Here is a 24,222-nt window from a genome sequence, read left to right as displayed (position 1 = left end):
CCCACAGGATACCCCATACTTGGTCGCCTTGGGGGAGGCCTTTGACCATTTTGTTTAAAATCCAATAGAGGGTTGGCTGATAATCCTTGTAATAACTGGGAAGCCATCAAGGTCTTTATTAGAGTCACCTGTATTGGGATGGCGTATTGTGTTAGAGGCGTGTTGGAGGACAGCCTGTGGAAATTAGAACTGGAAGCAGTTTGTCTTTGGGTGGTAAAAAATTATATGGTTAAGTATTTCAAGGTCATAATACTTGTAGAGTGACATCATATAAATTGCCTTGGGATGAATGCATGCATATGACAAAATATAAAATGGTAAATGTCCTATTTTTGCATGAATAAATTGCTATTTCATCTGAGAATTAAGATTTCAAGACTTAACAAGATAAAATCTTCAGTCAGCAAAATTAAGGTTTCAATTGTTTATAATATAGTCTGGCTCATTACAGGCCACCTGTGGGCCAGTTTGAATAGTCTTTTCATATAAACGTAACTTGACTCTATCATCCAATAGTTTGTCAATGGCAATTATTTATAAGCTAAACATGTAGTTGTAGTGTACCTGGATACACTCTGGATTGTTTTGGGAGCAGCAATGTGGGTTGGTCTTTTTAAAATTAAAATCTGGATACACGACTGCAAGAGAGCTATCCTGAAGTCTCATAAGATAGCAGTTCTTTTTCTTGCTCTTTCAAGAATTCAGGCAGCCATCTTTGGGGCAGACCACCTCAAGCTGTAAGAAGAAAAACAAAAGGTGTTCATGTCATGTTTGTACTGACACGTAGCTAGAAACAGGTTCCTGGATATGTGGCGAGTGATGAGCCATACATGCAAATAATGTCAGTGTAACTTTTTATCTCTTCCCAGTACTTAAACAACAGATATTTGTCACAAATGTTCAAAATTTATTACACATTTTACTCATTAGCTCAATGCCTTATCATATCCGCAAAGTAAAACTACTCCGGCTTAATACTTAATATTCAAAATATTCATTTGCTACGTGAGGCTTGTTGGTAAAGCCTCCTTTTCAACAGGACTTCTTTATTCCTGTTGAATATAGCCCCGGACACTTCCTGAAAACAATCCACCCCAGATATTGCTCTTGAAGCACTTTTCTAGAGGCAGAATCCTATATCAAACAGCCAATATCATGATGTAAAATACGTATACTTTGGGTTGAATCTAGTTGTGATAGAGCAGTAGCTGAATGGAGCTTACCATAACAAGTTAATGGCCTTTGTTTGCTTAAAGCTGAATTTCTGTATATTGGAAACAAAAAGTCTTGCAGACAGCTGCTGTATTAAACCAGACCATAAAAGGGCTAGGATGGCATTGGTTTAAGACTATTTCTCCATTTGACTTAGCTTCTGTAGATTTTTGATTTATGATTTTATGTATGGAGTTCCCTAAATCTGGCAGGAGAACTGAAGAGATGGAGAGTAGTTTTCATAACTGCTCCTTATGTCAATGGCAAAGTTTAGTTCAGCACAATCCTCATAAAAGGTTCAATTTGGTCATGGAATTATATAATTCAATGTATATATGTACTGACTTATGTAGTAGAGAGTTAACCAAAACTAGTTTCCCTGCGCAATCAGGGTAGAGCCTTATAATGATATCAAGTCCACACAAAATAAGTAGCAAGAGACACATAGGTAATGATGAATAGTTGGCCTGTAGTAAGCTTGACTCGGCTTCTTACTTGATATAAATGCAGCGAGGCTGTACAATAGTGTAAAAGAGGGCTCAATTGAAGGGTTTTGGAGTATTATACAATGAGAACTAAAAATAAATGCATGGGTATAGTGTAAAGCAGTAACATCACAAACCATAGTTAGTCACAATTAGCTGAGGATGATGCAGGGATGCAAGGTCTATGTACACCTACCTGTGATTGTATGAGGTTCCCTTCTGAACATGAGGTTTACTCTTGAATGAACTCTTGATTTCCCCCAACCTTGTGTAAGGTAAACAGTACAGCAGCATGGTCAGTGAGGGTAGCCACAACGACAATACTGGAGGCGACTCAGTTCCCCTGCGACCAGGTGGGAAATGTGTGCTGAGGGCGTGCACCATTATTATCTCCATCTTAAAATCTGCTGGAAATGCATTTCTCTGGTGTAGCAAATGGCCTACCAAGAAGTGAGGTAGCTATAGTGTGGTGGAAGAGATGGTTTTTCGATTTGGCTTTATATTCTTAGACCCTAACCCATCTTAGTTGCCCATGTGCTTTCCTCTTATTACCAACATCTTATAAATCCAAGGGCTTTGCCGACTGCATCTTTAAGCGTGTATAACTTAACATTCATACATGCAGCAATAGAGGGTCCAATAACGAATATAGATTTGGGGAAGGAAAAGCATAGGCTAGCAAATCTGAAACGTAAGGGCTGGATAGCGATGTTAAGGGCTGGATAGCGATGTTAAGGGCTGGATAGCGATGTTATGACCACTAAACTTTTAAATGCAATTCATCAAGTTTATACTTAAATGGTTAGGGCAAGTTTGCTTTCATTGAACTCCTTCTATGCCCCTCATTTTCTAACCAGGAAACCCAGTCTTGCTTGGGCTCTAACCTAGCGAGATTATCGTGGTGTGGGGTTGTGAGTAAATTTTTGAAGTATTATCAGCATTCCCAAGAAGATACTGGGACATGAGCAACAGTTGCAGATTTCCAGGAATACTCATTATGTGTACACATGCAAGTAGAAATACATGAGAAATGTAGCAGTTGCAGGATTATTGCAAGAGTTGCACCCCCGAGGAAAGATCCCAACTGGAAACCGCTGCACTAAACTACTCGTAATTTGCTCCCTTTGATAACAGGTGGGAGATATGGTCAATAGTAGCGATATGCCGTTGTTACTTTGGGACTGGGTCACACCAACCTTTTAGCGACTCTGCAGCTCTGAGCGTCAAGATGGTACGTTGGAGCAAGTCGCACCAAAAAGGGCTCCTGTATCTCTTATGCCCATTGACCCTTTCATTTCATTCTGCCCCTCACCCATTCATTAGGTGTAGTCATTTGCTCAGCAGACAAGAGTTTCTAGGAAAGGCCCAAGATGCAAATCACTGAATTCCTAAATGAGGGTAGAGATAAGAAAAGCACTCGGTTTCAGCAAATAATAGGTGTTTCCTTTTGTATTGTTGCAGGAATTTGTTATAGACCCATTCCTAGAAAGCTGACAGGTATGGTAGGATTGAAGGCTTTTTGCATTAAAGTAACTTGTTGATTATGCAGACAATGTTTACTTCTAAGCATTATTGTCAGGGGTAGTTTTAGTTCAGTCTAGGTTTTTGTCAGGGTACAACCAATGGGCTTGGCAAGTTACTTTTACAAGTACCAAATATTGTCCCTGTCAGGGGAGGGAAAAGGGTGACAAAGGGTAATTGATCTGGAGTCCCTTGTCCTACACTTGATCTTCTCATCAGTATGTTAAAAGCTCTTAAAATGTCACAATATGGTGCATGTTGCATATTGGGTCATAGTGTGAAACCCTACTCAAGCAGCAATCACAGATTCTGTCAGAATAAACACAAGTAAACCTCAGATTAACCTGTGCTTAACCCTCTGCTAGTTTGGCACAAAGCAGTCAGGATTAATTTAGGGTTGATAAAGCAAAGATTACATCAAATGATTTTAATGATAAAATAAATGATTGGCAACTTTTACGCAAACCATGACAAACGTGTGCTAAATTCAACATTATGAGAAATGTTACAAATATACAATTTATATACTGCATCGTAAAAGCATGCAGGGGAAAAGGTAGATTTGAGACATGTTTGTTCGAAATTAATATAAATCTGATTTTTAATAAAGACATGCTAAATTGCTCACTTATTTGTGTTAGGAAATAATAGAAACAAAAAACTTCTAATCACTTGGATATTCATATATAGGTGTGAAATTAATAAGACTAAAAGGAAATAAATGTGAAGTAGATTCATTTTCATGTGAAAAGTTACAAAAAATGTTATTTCATGTTATAACGTATACACCGAAAATGACAAAAGGAAAGTAGGTGCTACACAATTATACTTAAATGTGTTTTAATGAAACTTCTTTAGCCTGTATTTCTCATATGTATTAGTTGAATAACACATAGAAGACAAAGATTAATATGCATTTTCTTGTATGTATAATGCTGACAAAAAACTTTTACGAGTACACTATACGTACATGTATTAATTATGATCAGATTGAAATGTTTATTAATGTATTTTGGCATATTTTGAACTTGCATGCTGGCTTCCTATTAATGTATGATATACAAATTAACATGATCTAATCATATATTAGCCCACATTTCATGTTGGCAGCATTTGCCTCTTCAGTGAAGTCATAGACTGAATATTTCCAAAGTGTATGAGAACTACTTGCTATATTGCAAGTTGGATTGAAATAATAACAGTTTCCTTTGACATCTTCCGTACTGAACAGTGCACTTGCAACAAATTTTGATACACTCTGGAACAGCTGCTTGGGAAAGGGACCTTTTGAACCCTTATGCCATCTTCTTCAATGTCTCATTGTTTACTAGCTTGTGTTACTAGCTTACATGACATAAGGAACTGCGTAATTGATATACCTAATTTTTCCATATTTGTATCTTCTTTCTTGCCACATCACACTCCTCTTATTTGGATAGAACTGAATTATCATTGAAAATCAGAAAGAACCTGAACAGCATACCCTTATGTAGGAGAGTCAGTCCAACATTACTATAATTAGATCACTGTATCCAAAATAACATGTACTCATCAGTACACGTAGGGAAGATCAATTTCATCAATCAATAGTCTCTGTTGCCAAAGAATAGTAGATTGTCATCTTTATTGTTAAAAAAGGAATCCCAGCACACGATCTAGCCGACACGTGTTTCGTCTTTTACTAAGACTTTTTCAAGGCGATTGATGTATAGCAAACATCACTGCTGGTACTTGAAGGTGACCGTAGGGAACTCGTCCAGACAAACCAAAATAAGGATTGACTAAAGAAGGCTGTGAATCTTAATTATCAGACAGATTTGGTGATGCCAGGGGGTGTCACCCACGAAACTGTTTGAATATAATTGGTCATTTTAAGAGAACTTGTTGGCTTCTGATTCTGACTCCGATTCCGATTCTGCTGCTGGGACTTGGACTCATTACTGCTGACTGGTGTCCTGAAGCAGATTCAGCCTTTTTGACTGAAGGATCCTTGTCATGTTGCTGTGACTCTTGCTCTTACAGCAGTGAAATGAGACAGATTACTGTCTTGATGAACTGGACTGGCTACTTGGAACGTTGCTGAACTTTCCTGAGAGTATTTGCTGTAGATTCAACTGGCTACCTAACCCTAACAATACAAACTCTGGTTGTGGTCAGAATCTGCCTCGACTGAGAAAGATTGCCCTATTCACTCATCTTATTCTCCCTGAATCCCAGAGGCTTGGTATATTTCATTAAATACTTTACTAATTGATTATTAGAGCTGTATGCTACTTTATTCAAGGCAAATGCCCTTTACCTTTTAGACTGAATTACTTAACGTTAAATTTTGATCTGACTCTGCTGTTCTGTCTTGTCGTTCCTTGTGAGTGAGCATTAATTATGGGTTGTCCATGCATTGGGAAAGATTACTCTAGGAGATATTGAATTTAGGTTTTAGTTTCAGTTATTCTATTCCTTGTCCTCATTGAGTAACTGCCCATTCCCCGAATATGCAACACCTTTCAGCACAGAGCAAGATCCATCGGAGGACAAACTGAATATATGAGTTGCATAAGATCAAGTACATTTTGTAAGGGCCCAGTACACACTACAGCAGAGGCAATGTGTAAGGCATTTATGCAGCACTTCAAATAGTAATACAGTGAAAACCCAAGAGAAATCCCACACCAATTTGGGAAAAAAAATGAAGTGAAATTTAATAAATGGAAAACAACAAAAATCCCCCAAAACAACAGAACTGGAGTTATCTGGTTGGGCCAGACCAGGAAAAAGTCACAAGTTCAGCCTGACCTTGATGGAACGTGGGCCGGATACAGACAACCAGTTAAGTCCGCTGAACAAAGTACCTTAAACCCTGGTTTGCGGAGCGTTGTGAGGTCCCACATCGATGTTGCGTCGTACAGTGGCAGTTCCGATGAGCTGTGTTGCAGAATCTTGTGGAGTTATTGAGGACGCCATTATGCACCATAGAAGCTGCAGGGCTGCAATGCTGTATTGTGCGTGGTCTTCGAGGATGCCGTCAACGAGCGCTTGTAATGCGAAGGCCTGCATCGGGGATACATCACACAGTGGCATTTGCAATCATCTGTGCAATGTGGTTGAATTCTGAAGCATGGTTCCTCAGGGGTGGTGCTATATTTAGAGTAGGCTGTTAATATTCCCAACACGTGTTCAGTGCCAACAGATTGTAAAAACCTGAACTTGTTATTGTACTGAGGAGAGCATGACTATGAGTAAGCTTTTGATTACATTTTTCAGTGCTGTGTGAAGTCCACGTTCTTCAGAATTTTCTCACACACATAAATTGTGCACATTTTTTACCTCCACGAAAGCTGATGACATGCAAAGTATGTGATTGCCAGCGCTTGCGCTCAGAATAGGACAGCAAACTAGTCAAAATGAAGACCTCAATTGTGCTGACAGTTTCATACACATTCTAGTATTTATGTTGACATATTGTGCCTGTTACATAATGCCAATCACAAAAAAACTGGAAATCTTTTCTTGCACTCATTCTCGTGTTGGAGTAGATTTTTGATTTTTTAAGTATTTGTTTCCACATTGCCAAGAAGATATTGGTAAATGAGCAACAGTTGCAGATGTCCAGGAGTACTCCTATGTACACATGCTCTAATAATAATACACATTAGGAAATCGAGCTGGTGTGCATTTGTACATCTAACTTTTTTCTTCTGCACATGCAAAATATTTATCCCTGCGAAGTAACCCGCAGACTCACTCACTCATGAAAATATGAGGGTGGGGATTTCTCTATCCGTATCCTCCCTCAGAGCACACATACTCCAACTTTGTGGAAGCACCTTGCATGTATTTCCAGGGAGGCCATGCACTTTTTTCTGGAATATTCGACACCAGTGGTTTATGGGTGTCCCGTAACTTTTACATGGCAACCCCTGGCAAGCCCCCTATCCTGCCTCCATACATAAACTATGACTGTGGAAAATCCACCATAGTGTCAGATTTCCTAACATACCAAATGCACTTCTCAATTGTAACATCAAATGTATACGAATTCTGAGAATCATGACGATGAATTTACGATGTGTAGATTCATTTTTGTGCAACCAACTTGCATTTAGGTGTACAAGAACATATGTGATTCAGGAACATCATATTAAGTAACCTAACATATTACAGCCTATCGCCAAAGTAGATTTACTTGAAAAGCAAGGACTCTAGCACTTCTAGGAAGGCAGAAAGGGAAAAACAATGTCCCTTTCTTGCCCCTAATTGCTCTAGACATCTCTAACCAGATTTCCGCTTTCCTGCTCAAACCTTTGCATTTTCCACCAGATCCGGTATCTGATAAAATACACTTGTGAGGCGTGCCCCATTCTTGTTGTTACTGTTGTTGAGAAGGCTCGCTCTGTTCTCTCGCAGTGAAGCTCGGACATCTGCATTCCGGAGAAGAGGGAGTGGATGCTCTGAAAGACCTCCGCATGCTTCCCGTCGAGGGCTGCAGAGATCGTTGTGTTTCTTGAGAGCTTTACGGGGACGCGAATGGTCTGTCATGTTTCCCCAGTGAAAGGAAGCTGTAGCAGGCCTTAACAATGCGGTGTTCCCAAGAGTGCAACAGAAGTGCAGCAGCAAAGAAGCATGCAAAACCGAATCTGTGCATAATGTTTAGGATCTATGATGACCCTGTTTTGTTCAAAACTGAAGATTCGAGCCGAGCATGCACGAAGTTTACCTTGATCATTGGGTAGGAGTGTGAAAAGCTGCAAAATATCCCGGTATCTTCCTTAAACCTTTTGGGCATGGCTGAGAGAGCACTACTGCCACTTGGCTGCAGTCTCCCTCGCTCGGCTTCGTCCCAGGTCATGCCAAGGGCACTGCCCCATGACCACCCTTGGAAACCTGTGTTGCAGTGTCCCCCCCCCCCCCCCCCCACCCTCCGACCCCTCAGGTGGTTTACCTGGCATACCACATAACGCCCTCCCTCGCCCCGTCTTGCACACGTGTTTGTGCAGGAGAGGGTGCATCTGGCAGGCACAGATTTCCTCCCACATGAGATCCCGCCCACAGGATGTCTTCATTGGGCCAGACAGCTCTAACTCAAGTGAATTTCGGGTAATTTAGCATTTGCAGTTTTAAAGTTTCCGACTTTGCAGACAAAGATTTCCTCTTTACCCAGTTCTATTCTATGAGTCCATTTTGGGGCAGGTTCATTCTACTCCTTTCAGGCTGCCTTGTGTCTAGGTTCATACTTTAGAAATAAGATATCATACATGCATACATATCTATCAACAATCCTAAACTTGCCTTCCAAGGATTGATGCAGAAACCAGGAGCAATTCAAATGCTTTCTTCGTTGGTCGTTTTGTCCGCCATAACACGTTTCTACCGTCCAATGCAGTCCTGGTCACATGAACTGCATGCATTCCGTCACATCTTTTGCGTATTGTGAAAGCGTAAACATAAAGACCAAACTAGCGGCCCAATGCGGTGCTAAGGCGCTTGATTCCAACAAACACAGTTTGGTTGGCCTGAATGCTAATGATATAATAGATTAGAAAACAATAACTGGATAACCTATTTTAGTGTAAGTGCCCAACACACAAAACATGGAGCTAAATAGCAGTCCTGCTAAACAAAATCAGATCAAATATATAAATATTCATACATACATATATCAAAATATACACACACAGGAAAATTATGGCCATTTTACTTAATTCTCAAACAAGGCTACTATTTATCCAGCAAAAACAAATACAGTATATAAGAAATTGTATGTCAACAGAGGTATTGTCTGAAACTAAACATATCATCCTAAATATGTACTGTCTGCTTGTATGTAGGTGAGAGTGACCCTGGAAAACATTCGAGAGAGAATGTTTGGAGAGTATGATGAAATGAAGCAGAAAATCAAAGAGCTCAGCAAAGAGATACAGGTAAGAGGCTGCACACATATCCAAGCACATGGAATCAGGTCATTGTGTATGTGCATGCTTTGTAATAATGGTTATAGGTTAGTTTTACCATACAAAACCTTTCACAAATGCACTCCTCCTCCTTGAAACTACTATTCATACAAATCTTTATCCCTTTGTCCACTTCCATTTTGGTTTTCCTCTTTTTCCTGAAATCTGCTTCACTGCAGAAAAACTAAAAAAGCTCATCTACTCTTGGCAATCTGCCACTAGTATGACTTAATTCAACATTTCCCTTCTGGATGCAAAATAAGAGAACCAGATAGATCATCTTTCTAACTCTTATAACATACATTCTCCTGCACCATGTCCACATAATCAGAAAATTTGGTAAAGTAAGCCATTTCATTCTTCAGACTTTGCGTTTTAAGACCTTAAAAGAAGCCCTTTCAGGTTTGGTTGTGGGAGGGTTGGCTCATTTTTTGAAGCTGATAACTTTACGTATTTCTTCAACATACCAACTAATTACCATCATTGACACATGCCACTCAGTTCACTATATAAATGCTCAGTACGATATAGTACAATTTCACCAATGATGTAGCCCCACTAAACGGGAGGAGCGCCAACTTACCCTTCATACCTCTACAGTTGGAGGCTAATGACCAAACCTCGATTGTTGGGCAAGGCCTTTGAAAATTCTGCATTTATTAAAGTGTATGCCTACTTTATTAAGCAGTATATTGGGATATTAAATATAATACATCACTGAAACTCCAAACATGATAGTTGACTTTTCTGTCTGTCTCTTTTTCTCTCTCGCTCTCTTTCGCTTTCTTTCTTTCTCTCTCTCTCTCTCTCGCTTTCTTATTTAAAGAAACTACATATAGACAACCCACCTGGTCTATAGACCAGTGTGATAATGTCTCCAATGCCATACTTTCTTAAAGGTGGTTATAAAATGTGATTTTTTTGAGTACATAGAACAAGAACACCAGTATAATGCATATTAGCAAATGCCATACTTTCTTAAAGGTGGTTATAAAATGTGATTTTTTTTGAGTACATAGAACAAGAACACCAGTATAATGCATATTAGCAATATATGTTCTGTGGTGTGCTGACGCTCACAAATAGTTCAACATCACTTTCTTTTCAGAAAGCATACTGCTTTGTTGAAATTATCTAATTGATATATCAAATGCAGCTATAAAATGTCAACATTGAGATAATCTGCTTGTGTTTAAAGGTTATCAACATGTTCTTGCATTTTGCACATGTGCCTTTGCAAAGTAGTGACATTAAAAACGTGGAACATGGCAAGTGCCATAAATGTAGCATACATTAGGGTTTCTTCCTTCCCCAAAGCAGATCATGTGTTTCATAGGAAAAAAAGAAACAATTATCTAGCTCTATATCAATTTGTGAGTTAAAAGGCCACTTCCTGGATGTCCAAATTCAACAACAAAGGTGACAAATGACCTAGAAAAAAATACACAATGCAGAAAATGTGCATCAGGGTAAACTCGCTTTGCTTTGTATGGTCCCATCCACACATTTTGCCTTGTGCCCAAAAGGGGATCTGTGCATTCTGAAAAAAAAGGCCTAGTAAGTGTTTGGTAGATATAAGGAAACAACACTCGCTAAATTGGAACAGAATCTAGGGGAGAGGGAGAGTGAGTGCTGAGTGAACCTAAAATCGAAGCCCTACTATACGTCAGCAGACCAAATCCCTCTTCTGGAGTGATTTACTGCCACGGTGTAGGCTTCTTGCTACTTTCCTTTGTACCCTTCGAAGGGAAGCTACATAGTTGTACTGTTCTGAGCCATTTTTCAGCTTGCAATAATGGTGAGCAGTATAGCTAAATAGTGGATTTAACATTTGTGTATGTCCATATTATGTCTCCTGTCCGCTAAAGAATGGCTGTCTGCTTGGAATTGGTACAGTGCAGATACAGTGGGAAACAATGTGTTAGAAAACTGAGGTGTCTGCCATAAGGGGATCAAGAGCAAAGGTTGTTGTAGCATATACACTACACCAGTGTCGGACAAACTCCGTTGCCCACTTACCCTCCTCTGTAGCATGCCTGCGCAGGCAGAATATCCAGCCTATGCTACTCGGGGACATGGGGTTGTGTTGAAGGTAACTCCCTGCCTACTCTGAGAAACTGCCATTGGCTTTCTCCTGGTCTTCATAGTTAGTTGCAACCAAGCTTTGTACGGAATCTGTACCTACTCTGCTGTTCTACAGGTGTTGCTGGAGAAGGTGTCATGGAGCTCCACTGCTTTGCATCATGCCTGTAAGCATGTTTTCAATACTCAGACTCACCCTGCCCCTATCTGGTACTGGGTTATCCGGTCCTCATTAGCCATTCAATTCTCAGCCTAAGATGGGCAGGTGATGCCAAACCATGTTCGTTAATCTATTTGGTGTTAACGATGCTCTCAGTATTTTGAATGATGGCAAATCTTGCCTACTAGTACTCTTATATCAATCTGTGGCTCTAGATATAGTTGACTATAGCATTGATCCCCAAACTCAAATACAGCTGGCCCAACCCCAAGACAGTGTTCACCTAACATTCAAATTCTGTTTTGTAATCTGCAAAGCTGTTCACCTTAAACAAACTTGTGATTTATCTGAAAAACTGTTTACCATTGGACTCTCAAAATTCTCTCACTCTCCAGTTCAAAGTCTGCAAGTTTTTATTAATGAAAGAAAGAATGAATCAGTGACTCAGAATCGGATCGGGCAACAAGGGGATCTTCTAGAGCCCTGATAAGCATAAAGTTATCAAAGCAGTGACAAAACACACATTTATTTTTTATAGTGTCCCGATGTAGCTCATGGGAAGTAACTGAAAAAAGGTGTTACACAAGTGCAGGATCTGAAGCTATGGGAGAGTGTACAAATGACCTTCAAAAAGATACAGCTATGTAAACGTTCAGAGCTGAGCAAGCAATTAAAAATATTCTTGCCTCCGATGCCAGGCATGAGAGTGAGGCTGCACTCATCATAGATGGGCTCCTCCCGAAAGCATTGTTTAGTACTGAGCAGTAAAATGGCTTACAGTTAATGTGTCAAAAAAATAGGAGCGATAAAGGACAACCTTGCCTCATGCCTGTATTAAGAGGGAAGTTTAGAGATTGTATTCCATTTACCAAAACTGTAGAACGAGGCGACGAGTAAAGTAGCAAGATTAATTGTAGAAATCTAGGACATACACATGCCAGCGAAAAGCCTCCATAAGAAATTGCAAATTAACCTGGTCCTGGGTGCTAGGCTAGCTGCCACGAGGTCGGTAGGTGGGGGCACCAATCTGCCAGAGTCGTTCTGGGAAGAAGGTGGCATACTCGGCCGCCGCTGGGAGGTGAGGCCTGAAAACCTGCATCTTAAAGCGAGAAAGTGCATCAGCAGCATGATTAAGGACACCAGGCACGTGCTTAGCCCTAAATTGTACATTCAATTTCATGCATGTGAGAACAATCTCCTTCAAGAGGCGGAGAATCATCTTACAATGGGCTGCTTGCTGGTTGATGCATTCAACAACGGTCATGTTGTCTGACCAGAACACTACTGACTGATTACACAATTGTTCTGGCCACACAGTCAATGCCACCCAGATGGGGAAGAGCTCAAGGAACCCAATGTTACCTGTTAGGCCGTTCTCTATCTACCATGCAGGCCACCGTTGTGCCACCCACTCGGTACCGAGTATGAGGCCAAATCCCTCACTGCCCGCGGCGTCAGTCATTAAATCCAACTCCGCGGAGGCAGTGGGCAGACCGGGCCACACTACTCTGCCATTGAAATCCTGCAGGAATGCCATCCAAATCCGCATGTCCTGACGAACCCCAGCTGACAGCCTTGTGTGGTCATGTTTCTCCCTGAGGCCAGCCATGGCCTGGGTGATGGATCTGGAGAAAGGTCTAGCCATTGGAATGACCCTTAAAGCAAAGTTCAGTTGCCCTACTGTCTGCTGCAGCTGGTGTAGTGTGACCTTCTGTTTTCCCAAGCATAGCTGTAAAGCAGCTCTGAATTTGTTGACTTTGTCCAGAGGTAACCTAAAACACCTCTGAATAGAGTCCAACTCAATGCCCAGGAACTCTATCGTAGATGCCGGCCCAACTGTCTTTCCTGGGGCCAAAGGAACCCCCAAAGCCTGCATGAGCGTGCAAAATTCCTGCAGTGCCCACCCACATTCCGGGGAACCCTGTGTCCCCAGGATAAGAAAGTCATCCAGGTAATGCATGACCCACTGGTGCCCCGTCTTCTGTCTGAAAATCCATTCCAAGAATGAACTGAATTTGTCAAAATATGCGCATGAAACAGAGCAGCCCATTGGCATACCCATATTGATATAAAAGCGTCCTTGAAATTTTTTTTTGATAAACAAGTTTTTATTGTTTTAAGTGACACAACAGAAAAACATTGAGCCTGTCGAACCACCAGCTTACAACCGCACAGCACAGGACCACTCCATGCCCCCCCCCCCCGAAACTCTCCCCCCGCCCCCTCCCCCCCAAACAGCATGTTCACAATACATTGCCCAACCATTTCCCCCAGACCCTACGGTACTTCTTAAGACAGCCCCTCGCCTGGTAGAGAGTCCGTTCCTGTGCCGCACACCAGTCCACTCCAGTACTCCATTTGGCCAAGCTAGGCGGCTGTGGGTGCTTCCAGGCCGCTGCAATGTCTCGTTTCGCCACCATTAGCGCCGTCATAAGGAATAGCTTCTCTGCGCGCGTGCCATCTAGGCCGTCAGTGATACCCAGTAGGGCGTGTCTAGGGTTATGTGGCACCACCCACCCCAAAACCTCCGTGAGGTCGGCTTCTATGCCACTCCAGTATCCCCCCAAGTCCGGACAAGACCACACCATGTGGATGAAGTCGGCCGGAGCAAAGCCGCAGCGGGGGCAAGCTGCGTCAACGGAGAGGCCCGCACGGTGCAGACGAGCCGGTGTGAGATAGGCAGTGTGAAGGTAATAAATTTGAATAAGCCTCAGTTTGGCGGAGGCCGTCACCAGCCTGGGGGCCATAAGGGCATCCCGCCAGTCGACCTCGTCCAGGGGACCCACCCACACCTCCCATCATTCCTTCAGGCCTTCCAGGAGCGTGGGAGTATTGTTGATAGCGTCTTTGAAATTTAAAACCAAGCAGATGGTAATCATCCAGATGTAATGGGAGTAACCGAAAGGCTGATTCTATGTCATATTTTGCCATCAATGCTCCAGGGCCCAAACCCCTGAGGAGCTCCACCGCTTGGTCAAAGGACGCGTATTTCACACTGCAGAACTCATCATCAATTGCATCATTCAAAAAATTCCTTTTGGGAGCTGACAAGTTGTGTATTAATCTGAATTCCCCTTTTCCGTTTTTGGGGACTACGCCCAACGGGGAGCAGACAAAATTTTCAACCGGCACAGACTCGAATGGGCCCGCCACCCTACCCAGGCGCAACTCCTTGGCAATCTTTGTGGAGACTATCCCTGGATTGGTCAGAGCAGAGAGTTGGTTCTGGCACTCAGGTGATCCCACATAGTTTGGAGCCGGTATCCTAAAACCATCCCTGAAACCCTCCAACAGAGTTCTTGCCGTAAAGTGGCATGGGTATTTGTTGAGCCATGGTGTCAGAGCCGTCACATCAATGGGGGACTGCGCTTTGAGCGGTGACCCCACCCCTGTTTCTTCCTACCCTTATCCTTTGATCTTTTGAGGCATTTGAATTCGGGGTGGGATGGGTTGGCGCAAATGGAACACGCGTGCTTGAACCTGCACTGACCCTGTGGTCTGGTGCAAGTCCGCCTGTTGAAGTCTCAGCACGTCCCTTTCCTTCCACCATTACTGTTTGAACTAGTGATGTAACTTGTGTTACCCTGTGACCGAAAGGGCTGAAAAGGCTGAGCTGACTGCGGGGACTGACTCTTTGTGTTACCATGCTCCTCACCCGCAAAAAGATCCAACCAAGATATTGTGTAAATTCGGTCCCATGACAGGGATGGGTCGGATGCCTTGGCCACCCTGAAATTTTTATCATACACTAACCACCCTCCGCCTGCAAATTTATCATGGGCCAGCACTATCCTGTTCTGGTAACAAGCCATCTGCGCCTGCATATTTGGGAAACGCTCCACTGTGACGGCCATGAATATGGAAAAGGCTCTGATCCAGTTGAGTAAGTTTTCTTCCACCCTGTACTTCAACATCTCACTAGCCCATTCCCTGGGGAGCATATCATCTTTGTTCTTCCTTGACTCCTCCCTCTCCCTTTCGCAGATCAGTAATGAAAACATGTTGATATATTCACCAGCCCAAATTCTGTTCTTCAACTCCAGAGACACATGCCTGCCTAAAAACTCCCGCTCAGAGCTGGTCTCGCCCACACCCAACATTGGTAATGTTGGTAGTTTACCTGTTGCCGCGGTCCCAGGTGCCTCCTGTTGAATCACTGCTGCCGCACTGGGGACTGAAAACCCCTTGTTCTCCAGAGTGCCGGTACCATCCCCTGGAATGACAGGTAATGATGCAGCTGGCCCAATAGTGATTTGCTCCTTGGGCCCCGCATTAAACTTTGACACAATTCGCGTTGCTTCCGCTAAAGCATCGGTACCCAACTCTTTTGCCCCCACCGCCGGAGCGAGAATGCCTGCCTTACCCAACCATGGCAAGATTGCCGCCAAATGCGACACAATGTCCTGTGGGTGGGACCACTCCCCCACTCTGCGGTGTCTCCCCAGCGGGTGTTGGTAAAGGTACGGTAGATGGGATGCCCGTGACTGGCGCCCCTGGGGGGGTGGGTTGGGGCACTGGGACCACAGGAATCGCTTGCGACTCTGGAAGCAGAGGTGGGGTCTGTGGTGCCACTGGTGGTGCAAGCACTGGTGCCACCGGAGGGGCTGTTGCCGGGACTGGTGACATTGGGCTCACTGGTCCTGGTACTGGGACAGGTACTGGGGTAGGTGGCACGGGATCGTTACCCCTGGGTATCTCGGGAGTGGGTGGAGCTAGTCCCTTCACCACACGCTTCTTAGTTCTCGCCCTTTTAGGGATTGGAGGGAACGCAGCCTTGGGTGGCATGTTGGGGCGCCTAGCCTTCTCTCCTGTCCCTCCAGCCCCTCAACTTTCTCCCTGAGGTTAGCAAGATCCTGTCCCATCTCAGTCACTTTCAGCATCATATCCTCCAACAGCCTCTCCATACGAGAGCCCTGCTCCCCCCATCAGCCTTTCCCGCCATTATGCAATAAAACCACACAAACGCCCACTAACTACAACCCTTGCCACAACCTTGATCTTAAAGCGGTAGTAAAGATGTGAACGGAGGTAATGTAAGGCTGATAATCACATTAAAACAGAAAGAAGTAAAATTCACGGATAGACCACACAGAAGTAAAACAGCCCTGCGTAATAATTCACTCCAGTTTGTTTACTGAGACCCCACACAAGCAGAAATCAGGCGACGTTTTTTGCAGTTCAATATGAGCCAATAATTGCCCCCAAAACTAGACTGTGTTCTATTTGTGAGCATTATTACACAATTACTTTTCCACTGCTGAATGACACCCGCGCATTTAATACATGCGCTGCACCCGACAAAAAACAGCTGACGCGCGTTTGAATGACATGAAAGGCCCAAATGAAAGGTTCCTGAATTCCACCAGCTGCTGACTAAATTAGCAGCGCGCGGGGAGCAATGCCCCGTAAACTTATGTGCGATCAATTAAGGGGCCGCGAAAACAATGTGGAAGCGCCTACGCTTCTAATGCTTTAAATTGCGGGGAAAGCAAATCGGTCAACATACCCCACGCGCTACTACAGTTTCGACGCGCAAAACACCACCAGCGCTCAAACTACACCCGGCACCCTTTTTCTTTTTTACAGGGGATCGAACCTTGAGCTAAGCAAAATCAGGTAGTGCGCAACCGGAGGGGTGCGCGCTGCTTGCAGTACCTACGTGACCCCAACCGGGTACCTGACACGGAGCTCCTGCCCCTCCTCGATAGAAAAGATCCCTCTCCGTCACCGCGACCCCCGTCAGCGCTCGGTCCTGACAGCGCAGCCCTCCGGTTCCCGCAGTAGACGATGGTCGACTCCTCACTGCACCGCAGCTGCTCAGATGACGACAGGGAAGCGAAAAAAGCACAGGAACCTCACCCTCGAACCTCAAGCCGTTGGATCCATGCCAAAAACAGTGCCGCCGACCTGCAATAGTAAAAGCAAAAGTTAAAGCCTCCTTGCGAGGCTTGGGGGCAAGTTGGGGAGCCAGGAACAAAGAAGGCAGATTCCTGGGCTCCCCAGCCATTTATAGCCCACGATGGCCCGGCCAGAGCTACTGGCCGGACGATGGCCCATCGGCGCGACCCGGAAGTGATTCTAATCACTTCCGGGTCGCGCCTCTAGACCAGGACCTATGGGGGGTAGGGGGCGCGCCTACCGCGTCACAGAGGTGCGCGAGAGGCACGCCCCCTGTTGCAGCGGAGGGGGCCGGCTCGACCGCGATACCTTTGGCGTGGCCGATGCCTGCCCCGCCGTTCTATAAGCGGCAATGGAAAGTTGATGGCGAGTGCGGTGGGTAAAAAAATGTATAGGGAGCCTTCTGAGAGAGGACAAGGGAAAAACAGGGGCATGGGGAGAGGTTTTTAGTTAGTTTGTTGTGAAGATACAACTGAATGCTGTGTGTGGACAAGGTTGATGGAAGTCTTGTGAATGGAAAGTGCATGAAAAAGATGTTGCAAATGATAGGTGCAGAGACCAGATGACTGCTATCGGCTTTGTGTGGTTTGGCTCAACTAATGAGTTAGAGTTGCCAACCTGAGAACAGTGATTTAGAAAAACAAAGCTCTGAATATGAGAATAAAACATAATCCTTGGCTCGTGTGAGTCACTAAAAAACGGCTCAGGGTGGTGAAATTGTATTGATATAATTTCATTCTTCAGAGTTGATGTACAGTTTTGCATATATAAAAAGCAAATAATCAAACAGATCAAAAGTTACAAAAAATGTGGCAACGTGTTTTCTTGTGCAGAGCAACCCCCTTCGCAAGTTGACTGATCATCTTTCTATTGTTTATTGCTATATGTGCTTGTTAAACTGGTAATAATCTGGTGACATATTTGCCTAGACAGTATTACCATGTGTGACAATTACAAAACTGTAAAGTAATACGATCACAAAACGTGCTGCACAATTCAGTCAACCCTGGTGCCCAATTTGGTCCTCCCAGATGTAAATTCCAGTGACCCTGGAGGTCGTCAAGGTGAGACCAACCGGAAGGGTAGAAATTAAAACAGGAGGTAGTGTTGGTATATTTACAGGATGGTGATGCAGGAAGCGGAACTTCTAACATACCCTTTGGCTCATTTATGAACAGGGGCGGCTCCTCCGCTAAGGCGGAGGAGCGTCCTCCACTGCGCTCAGGGCAAAAAAAAAAAAAAGATAACTTTGTTATTCTCATTTTATTTTTCTTTGCTACTGCCAGGGATGGGTTAGGGAGGGGTGAGACTGGTGAACACAGGGGGAGGGGGGGTGTGCATACACTAAGTGGGCATGACTGCTTGGCTGTCCGCCTTCGCGTGGCCAGTCATACCCACATTTCATGTTCCTCACCAGGCTGCATTACACAGCCTGGCGAGGAAAATGCCCAGGCTCCCATTCCCAGTCTGAGCGCCGAACCACAGCACTCAGACCAATCACAAAGCAGCATTGCAGCGTTGTGATTGGCTTTGGGGAGGTAGCCTGGGTGTTTCCTGGTTCTGGGATTGCCAGGAAGCGAAGCGACAAAAGTGAGGCGGCGGCAGGGAAAAGACGAGTGCTTTTCTTTTCTTTTTTGTTCACCCCCTCGGCTCATTCCCTGCCAGCCGCCACTATTTATGTAGCTATCCCTTCAAACGGCATAGTTTCTAGGCGCTAATGGCAGGCCTGTGCACTTATGTGACCTATATAATACAAACCTAGCTACAAAACACCAGAGCACAGTTATAGATGGGGGTCGGGGGAGATGTTTGCATTATGTACAGCAGACTAAAGCGGGACATGAGCTTCAATGGCTGAGGGTATTCTTGCCGGACTTCAGATTCATCGTGCTCATTAGTTTAATTTTGGAAAGATGAGAGGCCGAGTGAGAAGTTTGGTTTACACAAGGACCTCTGCAGTGGTTGCATTCGTTCAAACAGTATCTCGACGGATTGATAAAAAAAAAGAAAGTTAGCAAAAAGGCCTTTAAGCTCACCAATGTCGATGTCTACAACATCACAAAACTGCTACTAAAATAGTGGGCAGGTGAGTTTTACAACCAGGCCAGTCAGAGCATTCGCAACACCCAGAAATAATTCAGCACTCAAAATAATCCTACTAGCGCTTCTTTTTTCTTTATTTTATCTCTACTAAATTATTATACCTCATCCTGTAATTCTTATGGGTTTGTAAATATACCATATGTTATTTTGCCCTCATTTGTCACCTAGTACCTGGACTTTGTTCTATGTATTAGACCTTCCGATCCCAACTAGTCCGCCAGAGCTCTTTGTGTCAGGCTTGGGCATCTCAAAATGTGACCCATGTGTTATATTATTGTTCCTTTTTCCCTGTTTATGAAAATTGCACAATAAAATACTCCTGAAATTAAAAATAAATTATCCCATCATCAGAATAATTGAACTGTAGAGTCACAGAAGACCAGTCATTCAAATAACACTCACCACATCAGGATGTATCACAACTTCAAACCTTGACAGCGTCAGTCAAAATACTGAAAAATCAACAACTCCGTGCACCACTGCAATCAGCGTAGAGACTTGCAAAATCAAGACACTCACAAAAGTGGGCATTTACAGCAGAAACCTTGGGGTGAAACACTGCCACCCTTAATCTCTAGTGCTCTCAATCAAGCGCATTTCACATGCTTCAAATTCAAACATTGAAGTGCCTATAGCACCTAGAGGCACAACAGTTTCAAGTGTGTGCCACAAACAAGAAAACGTACCTACAAACACGGCACTCATAAGACACTTGAAGTGCATTCCTCCTAGAAAGTATGCACCAAGACAAACCAACAAAAGCCTCTGCACAAATGATTTCGTAAACAAACCTCCTCATGCACACAATCGTACTCTCCATAGTGTAGGAGCTGCCCAGTATCACACACTTTTACACGTCTATACTGTAAAGACAACTCCACAATCTTTACTAGTGAGCATTGTTAGGTGCAATTTTTGTGATGTAAATTGTTAGTATGCATTTATTAACTTATTGTCCCCTGTGCCCGTCCTTAACTGCACATGTCATAGTTTGTTTTGGGCATTATGATGTCATTTAGAATACCAGGCATTAAGGCTGTGAGGAGCTGGAGAGAGGAGCCTGTTCTGTGTGCTTACAGCTGTGGCCTTTACATATAATAAAGAACTTGTGTGTAAGCAGCATTACTACAGTTTTTGGCAACGAACTGCTAGAGGCCTCAGCACCAGAACCCATCGTTATGGACCTAACATTCTGCCAGGTGCCACAGTAAACAGAATTTGCGCTACTACTACCTGCTGACCACAGTTTTACGGTCAGTACCAATTTTTTCCAAGAGTGCGTTTCTCCGTGTTCAGTGTTGATATCAAGTAAAGAACTTGTCAAAATATATTACTTACTAAAGCAGTTGATTCGTTCTGGCCAGTGCTACCGCACGCGGTCCTCGCACAGCCATCACCAGAAGAGGAAAGCTTTGTGCTGTGCCACGCCCCACGAAGTTAGTGGCCATCTTGAAGGGATTCTAAATACACATTGAAACGCAAGACTGCGTTTTAGTACGCGGTCACTTTGAATGGTGAACAGGGGTGTTTTTGCTTGATAAACAGCGTTCCAGTGTACAAACGACATGGGAAGACTGAAGTGGCCTCAGATCAAGCAGATGAAGTGTAATTGCATCCGTAATTCATTTCTACAGAACTGGTACTTAGGAAGAAAGAGCACACCGGTGCTTCGAGTTAAATTGACATCTGGCAAATCCATACAAATTGCTATGAGATTGGTGTCAGTTGTTTATAGCGCTACACTAGAAACATTTCTAGTGTACCTGACATCTGCAACTCCACACGAACCACGGTGTGCTTTGAGGCGATTTTGTTGATATAACCACCTTTATCAATCTGCTTAAGTAGTTCACAGTAAGTTTTCTGAAGATTGCTTCCGTTGTTGGATGGTGATGTGAGCCAAGGAAGGGAGGTGAATGTGGAGGAATGGAATCTGTGGAGGAAAACCTACAGAATGATAGCTAATGTCCTATTCCGGTTGCTGGAATAAAAATGAGATTGGGAAGAATGGGAAGGAGAATCACAGAACCTATAAAGTTCAAAGATTATATGTGTAAATATTAGTGAAGGATAAGAATGTGTCTTGTATAACATACTCACCATATTAACTACCTATAGTATTTAAGATGTTTTCGTTATACTTTAAGACTCAGGATTATAAGTTATACATTTGTTGGGAGGGGATGTGTTATGATGTAATTGAGGCGTAAATACCGCTCTGTGGCGAGCGAGCGTAGCGAGCGAGCCTGGACCACCTCTGGGGGGTTCGGGAGGTATTCTCCCTGAGAAAATTTTGAAAAAAGAGTGTGCAAATGGTGCATTCTCAAGCAAATTTGAGAAAGAGGTGGCTTGGCAAACACATCTCTGGGAGTAGCCAGACAAGTCTCTTTGCACTTGCACAGATACATCACTCTCCCTGCATTCACATAGGCACACTACTCACCCTGCACTCATAGACCCATTACTCACCCTTTCCTGACACATCAATAAGCCTGCATTCACCCATCCACATCACTCACCCTGGACTCACACAGGCACACTGCTCAATCTGCACTCACACAGACATCACTCACCCTTCGTTGCACTGCACTCAATAGGTTTAATTTATTACAGCCTGTCTAGGCCTGACATTGCCTGGTAACAGACTACAGTAGAACCCCCATGCTTCAGCAATCCCCAGGAAAGCCCATGGAACATAGCACCCTACAACACGACTTAGTCATAATAAGTCACCACTGCCCACCTCCACGTTTTAAATTGTATCACATATGCAGTCTGATCACCTTAAACACAACCCTGACCTCCTGAAAGCCGAGAAGCGCTACTTTAACAACCAGTTTAATAGTACAGCTTGATAATTACAGAACTTCAAAATGGCAGAAGTGGCTTAAAAGCGCTATATAAAAATTTTATTAAATTGAATGTAAAAGCAATGCGGCTACAGACTGGTGGGAAACAGAGAATGAGGGCTCCTGACAGGCCCAGTAGGTAGGCACTGGAAGCGGACTTCCCTTATTGCGAATAGTCGATGGCAAGCCTTTTACAGGGTGATAGGGCTGGGGAAGAGTCAGTCATGGTATGCCTGTGTCTCCGGAGAGCTAGACAGAGCAGGGCGAATAGCTGTCAATTGTGTAGCAGGTGCAGTGTCACTGTGGCCACTGCAGTGTTGCCCAATTATATGTGATTTTTCAATACCAACTGGGGTGGTGGAGCCCCTTATCCCTGTTCGCATTAGGACCCTCACTATGCCACTGGGACAGAGTCAGTAGTAACTCAGGTGGCCGTGATCAAAATCTGATGGAGTCATATTTTGTGTCTTATTTTGTGTCTCACGTGGCAGGAGCTGCAGGCCTCGTTCCGGTTATCTGGTGCAGTGGTGCCTCCTTTGATAGCAAACACCATCAGTGTAAGCATACGCTGGTAGACGCTCTATCAAGAAAGCAGTGTCCTGGGCTGTACAGTGATTAAAAGTGCATGTACTTAAGGAAAAACTGGAAAACCCAGGTTTTGAAACTTGCAACTTCACTTTGTGCAAAATATAGGTTATTAAAGAAAAACATCGGGAAAAGGCCCACCCATTACTCATTAGACACATGATGGTATCCCCAAACGAGTTTCTTTAGTGTCTGGGTAATGATAACAGTTTTTTGTGCGCTGTGCCTCAAACCCACAAGGCTGCAGTAATCGGCGCTATTCAAGAAGTTATTCTCGTGTCACTGCCAGGCAGACTTGCTTTCTCCTCGCTGTGTGATTTTGGCCAGCGCCACGGCACTGTGCCAGAGCTCTGCAGCCATGAAATGCACAGTAAGGAATGCATTTCAAGGCGGTGCTCAAAGACGGTGTGTCCCCACAGCACGCCGAGTGTGCACGTTCTTCAGATCCTAGAAAGCCACATTAACGCGTGTCAAGGGCGCCAGAAGAGGGCATCGATTCATTGCGCGCTTCGTGATGAGACCAGCACTAGAAAAGCTGCTAGTGCTACCACATGTCAATGTGCTCCGGGAGATGGCAAGAGGGCGCCAGCAGCAGCCCCTGGCAGGGCCACGGAGATAACGTTTCCCTTGCGTCCAGTTTTCACCCTTCTTAGCGCTGAGGTAATGCGGTACCGTGTTAGACCCCATTTCTACAACTGCCTTTCATGAGGTCTTACGCTCAGGATTCATCAATGGTCTTTTGGAAAGTCCTCTGGCTCCAAATTAGATTTTGAAATCCCCCTACAGATGCTTTGTACCGAACTGGAAAAGTGTCTTTAAATGTGGCCACGTGGCTCTGCCCGGGCCGGCAGCTCTCACGGACCCCTGCATGTCAGCTGAGAAACCAAAAATCATGTGCTTTTGCCCACACAGGTTTCCCCAGCTGGCACGCATAGTGAAGTCTCGTCCTAAAAATATACAGTGAGCGTCAGAGGATTCAGGGCTCAAACAATCGCCCTGCAGTGTCAATGAAGTGGGGTGAGGGAGTATGGTTTCCCGATGGCCGCCTGCCCAAAAGTCACATTTCGAATTGCTTGTCCCGGCCAGCTGTTCGAAGTGAATTCACACGAGAAACCGCAACAGTAGGGGCCCGGGGGCTTTTGTCTGGAGTTTGCGGCCTAGATGTGAGGCCTCGATGTGATGTAAACCAGCAGAGGCCTTCTCGGAGGACAGGCGTTGCCGCAGTCTGCATGCCCGGGTCTACATTTACAAATATGGCATTAATAGTGCTGCTGCAGCTGCTTTGCCCTGTAAAAGCAAACAGCGTGCTTGTAAGCTTATTAATTCAGTAACATCCCAAAACAGATTAGGATTTAAAGGCAACTTTATGTACGTAGGTG

At 44.1% G+C, this 24,222-nt stretch overlaps 1 protein-coding gene across 3 annotated transcripts in view; it reads left to right on the top strand.

The window, feature by feature from the left end:
- The window catches only part of MYZAP (myocardial zonula adherens protein), a 476,299-nt gene that overhangs the window by 195,999 nt on the left and 256,078 nt on the right, over nt 1-24,222 (top strand). For all 3 annotated transcript variants that reach the window (XM_085644097.1, XM_085644095.1, XM_085644096.1), the window contains exon 5: nt 9,044-9,136. In XM_085644097.1, coding sequence (XP_085500223.1) covers nt 9,044-9,136 — 93 coding nt within the window. The remainder of the gene's footprint in view (nt 1-9,043; nt 9,137-24,222) is intronic.

The sequence above is a fragment of the Triturus cristatus genome, chromosome 3_1, assembly GCF_964204655.1.
Source record: "Triturus cristatus chromosome 3_1, aTriCri1.1, whole genome shotgun sequence".
Lineage (NCBI taxonomy): Eukaryota > Metazoa > Chordata > Amphibia > Caudata > Salamandridae > Triturus > Triturus cristatus.
Note: the sequence above shows the minus strand (reverse complement) of the source record. Positions and strands in the feature narration are given on the sequence as shown.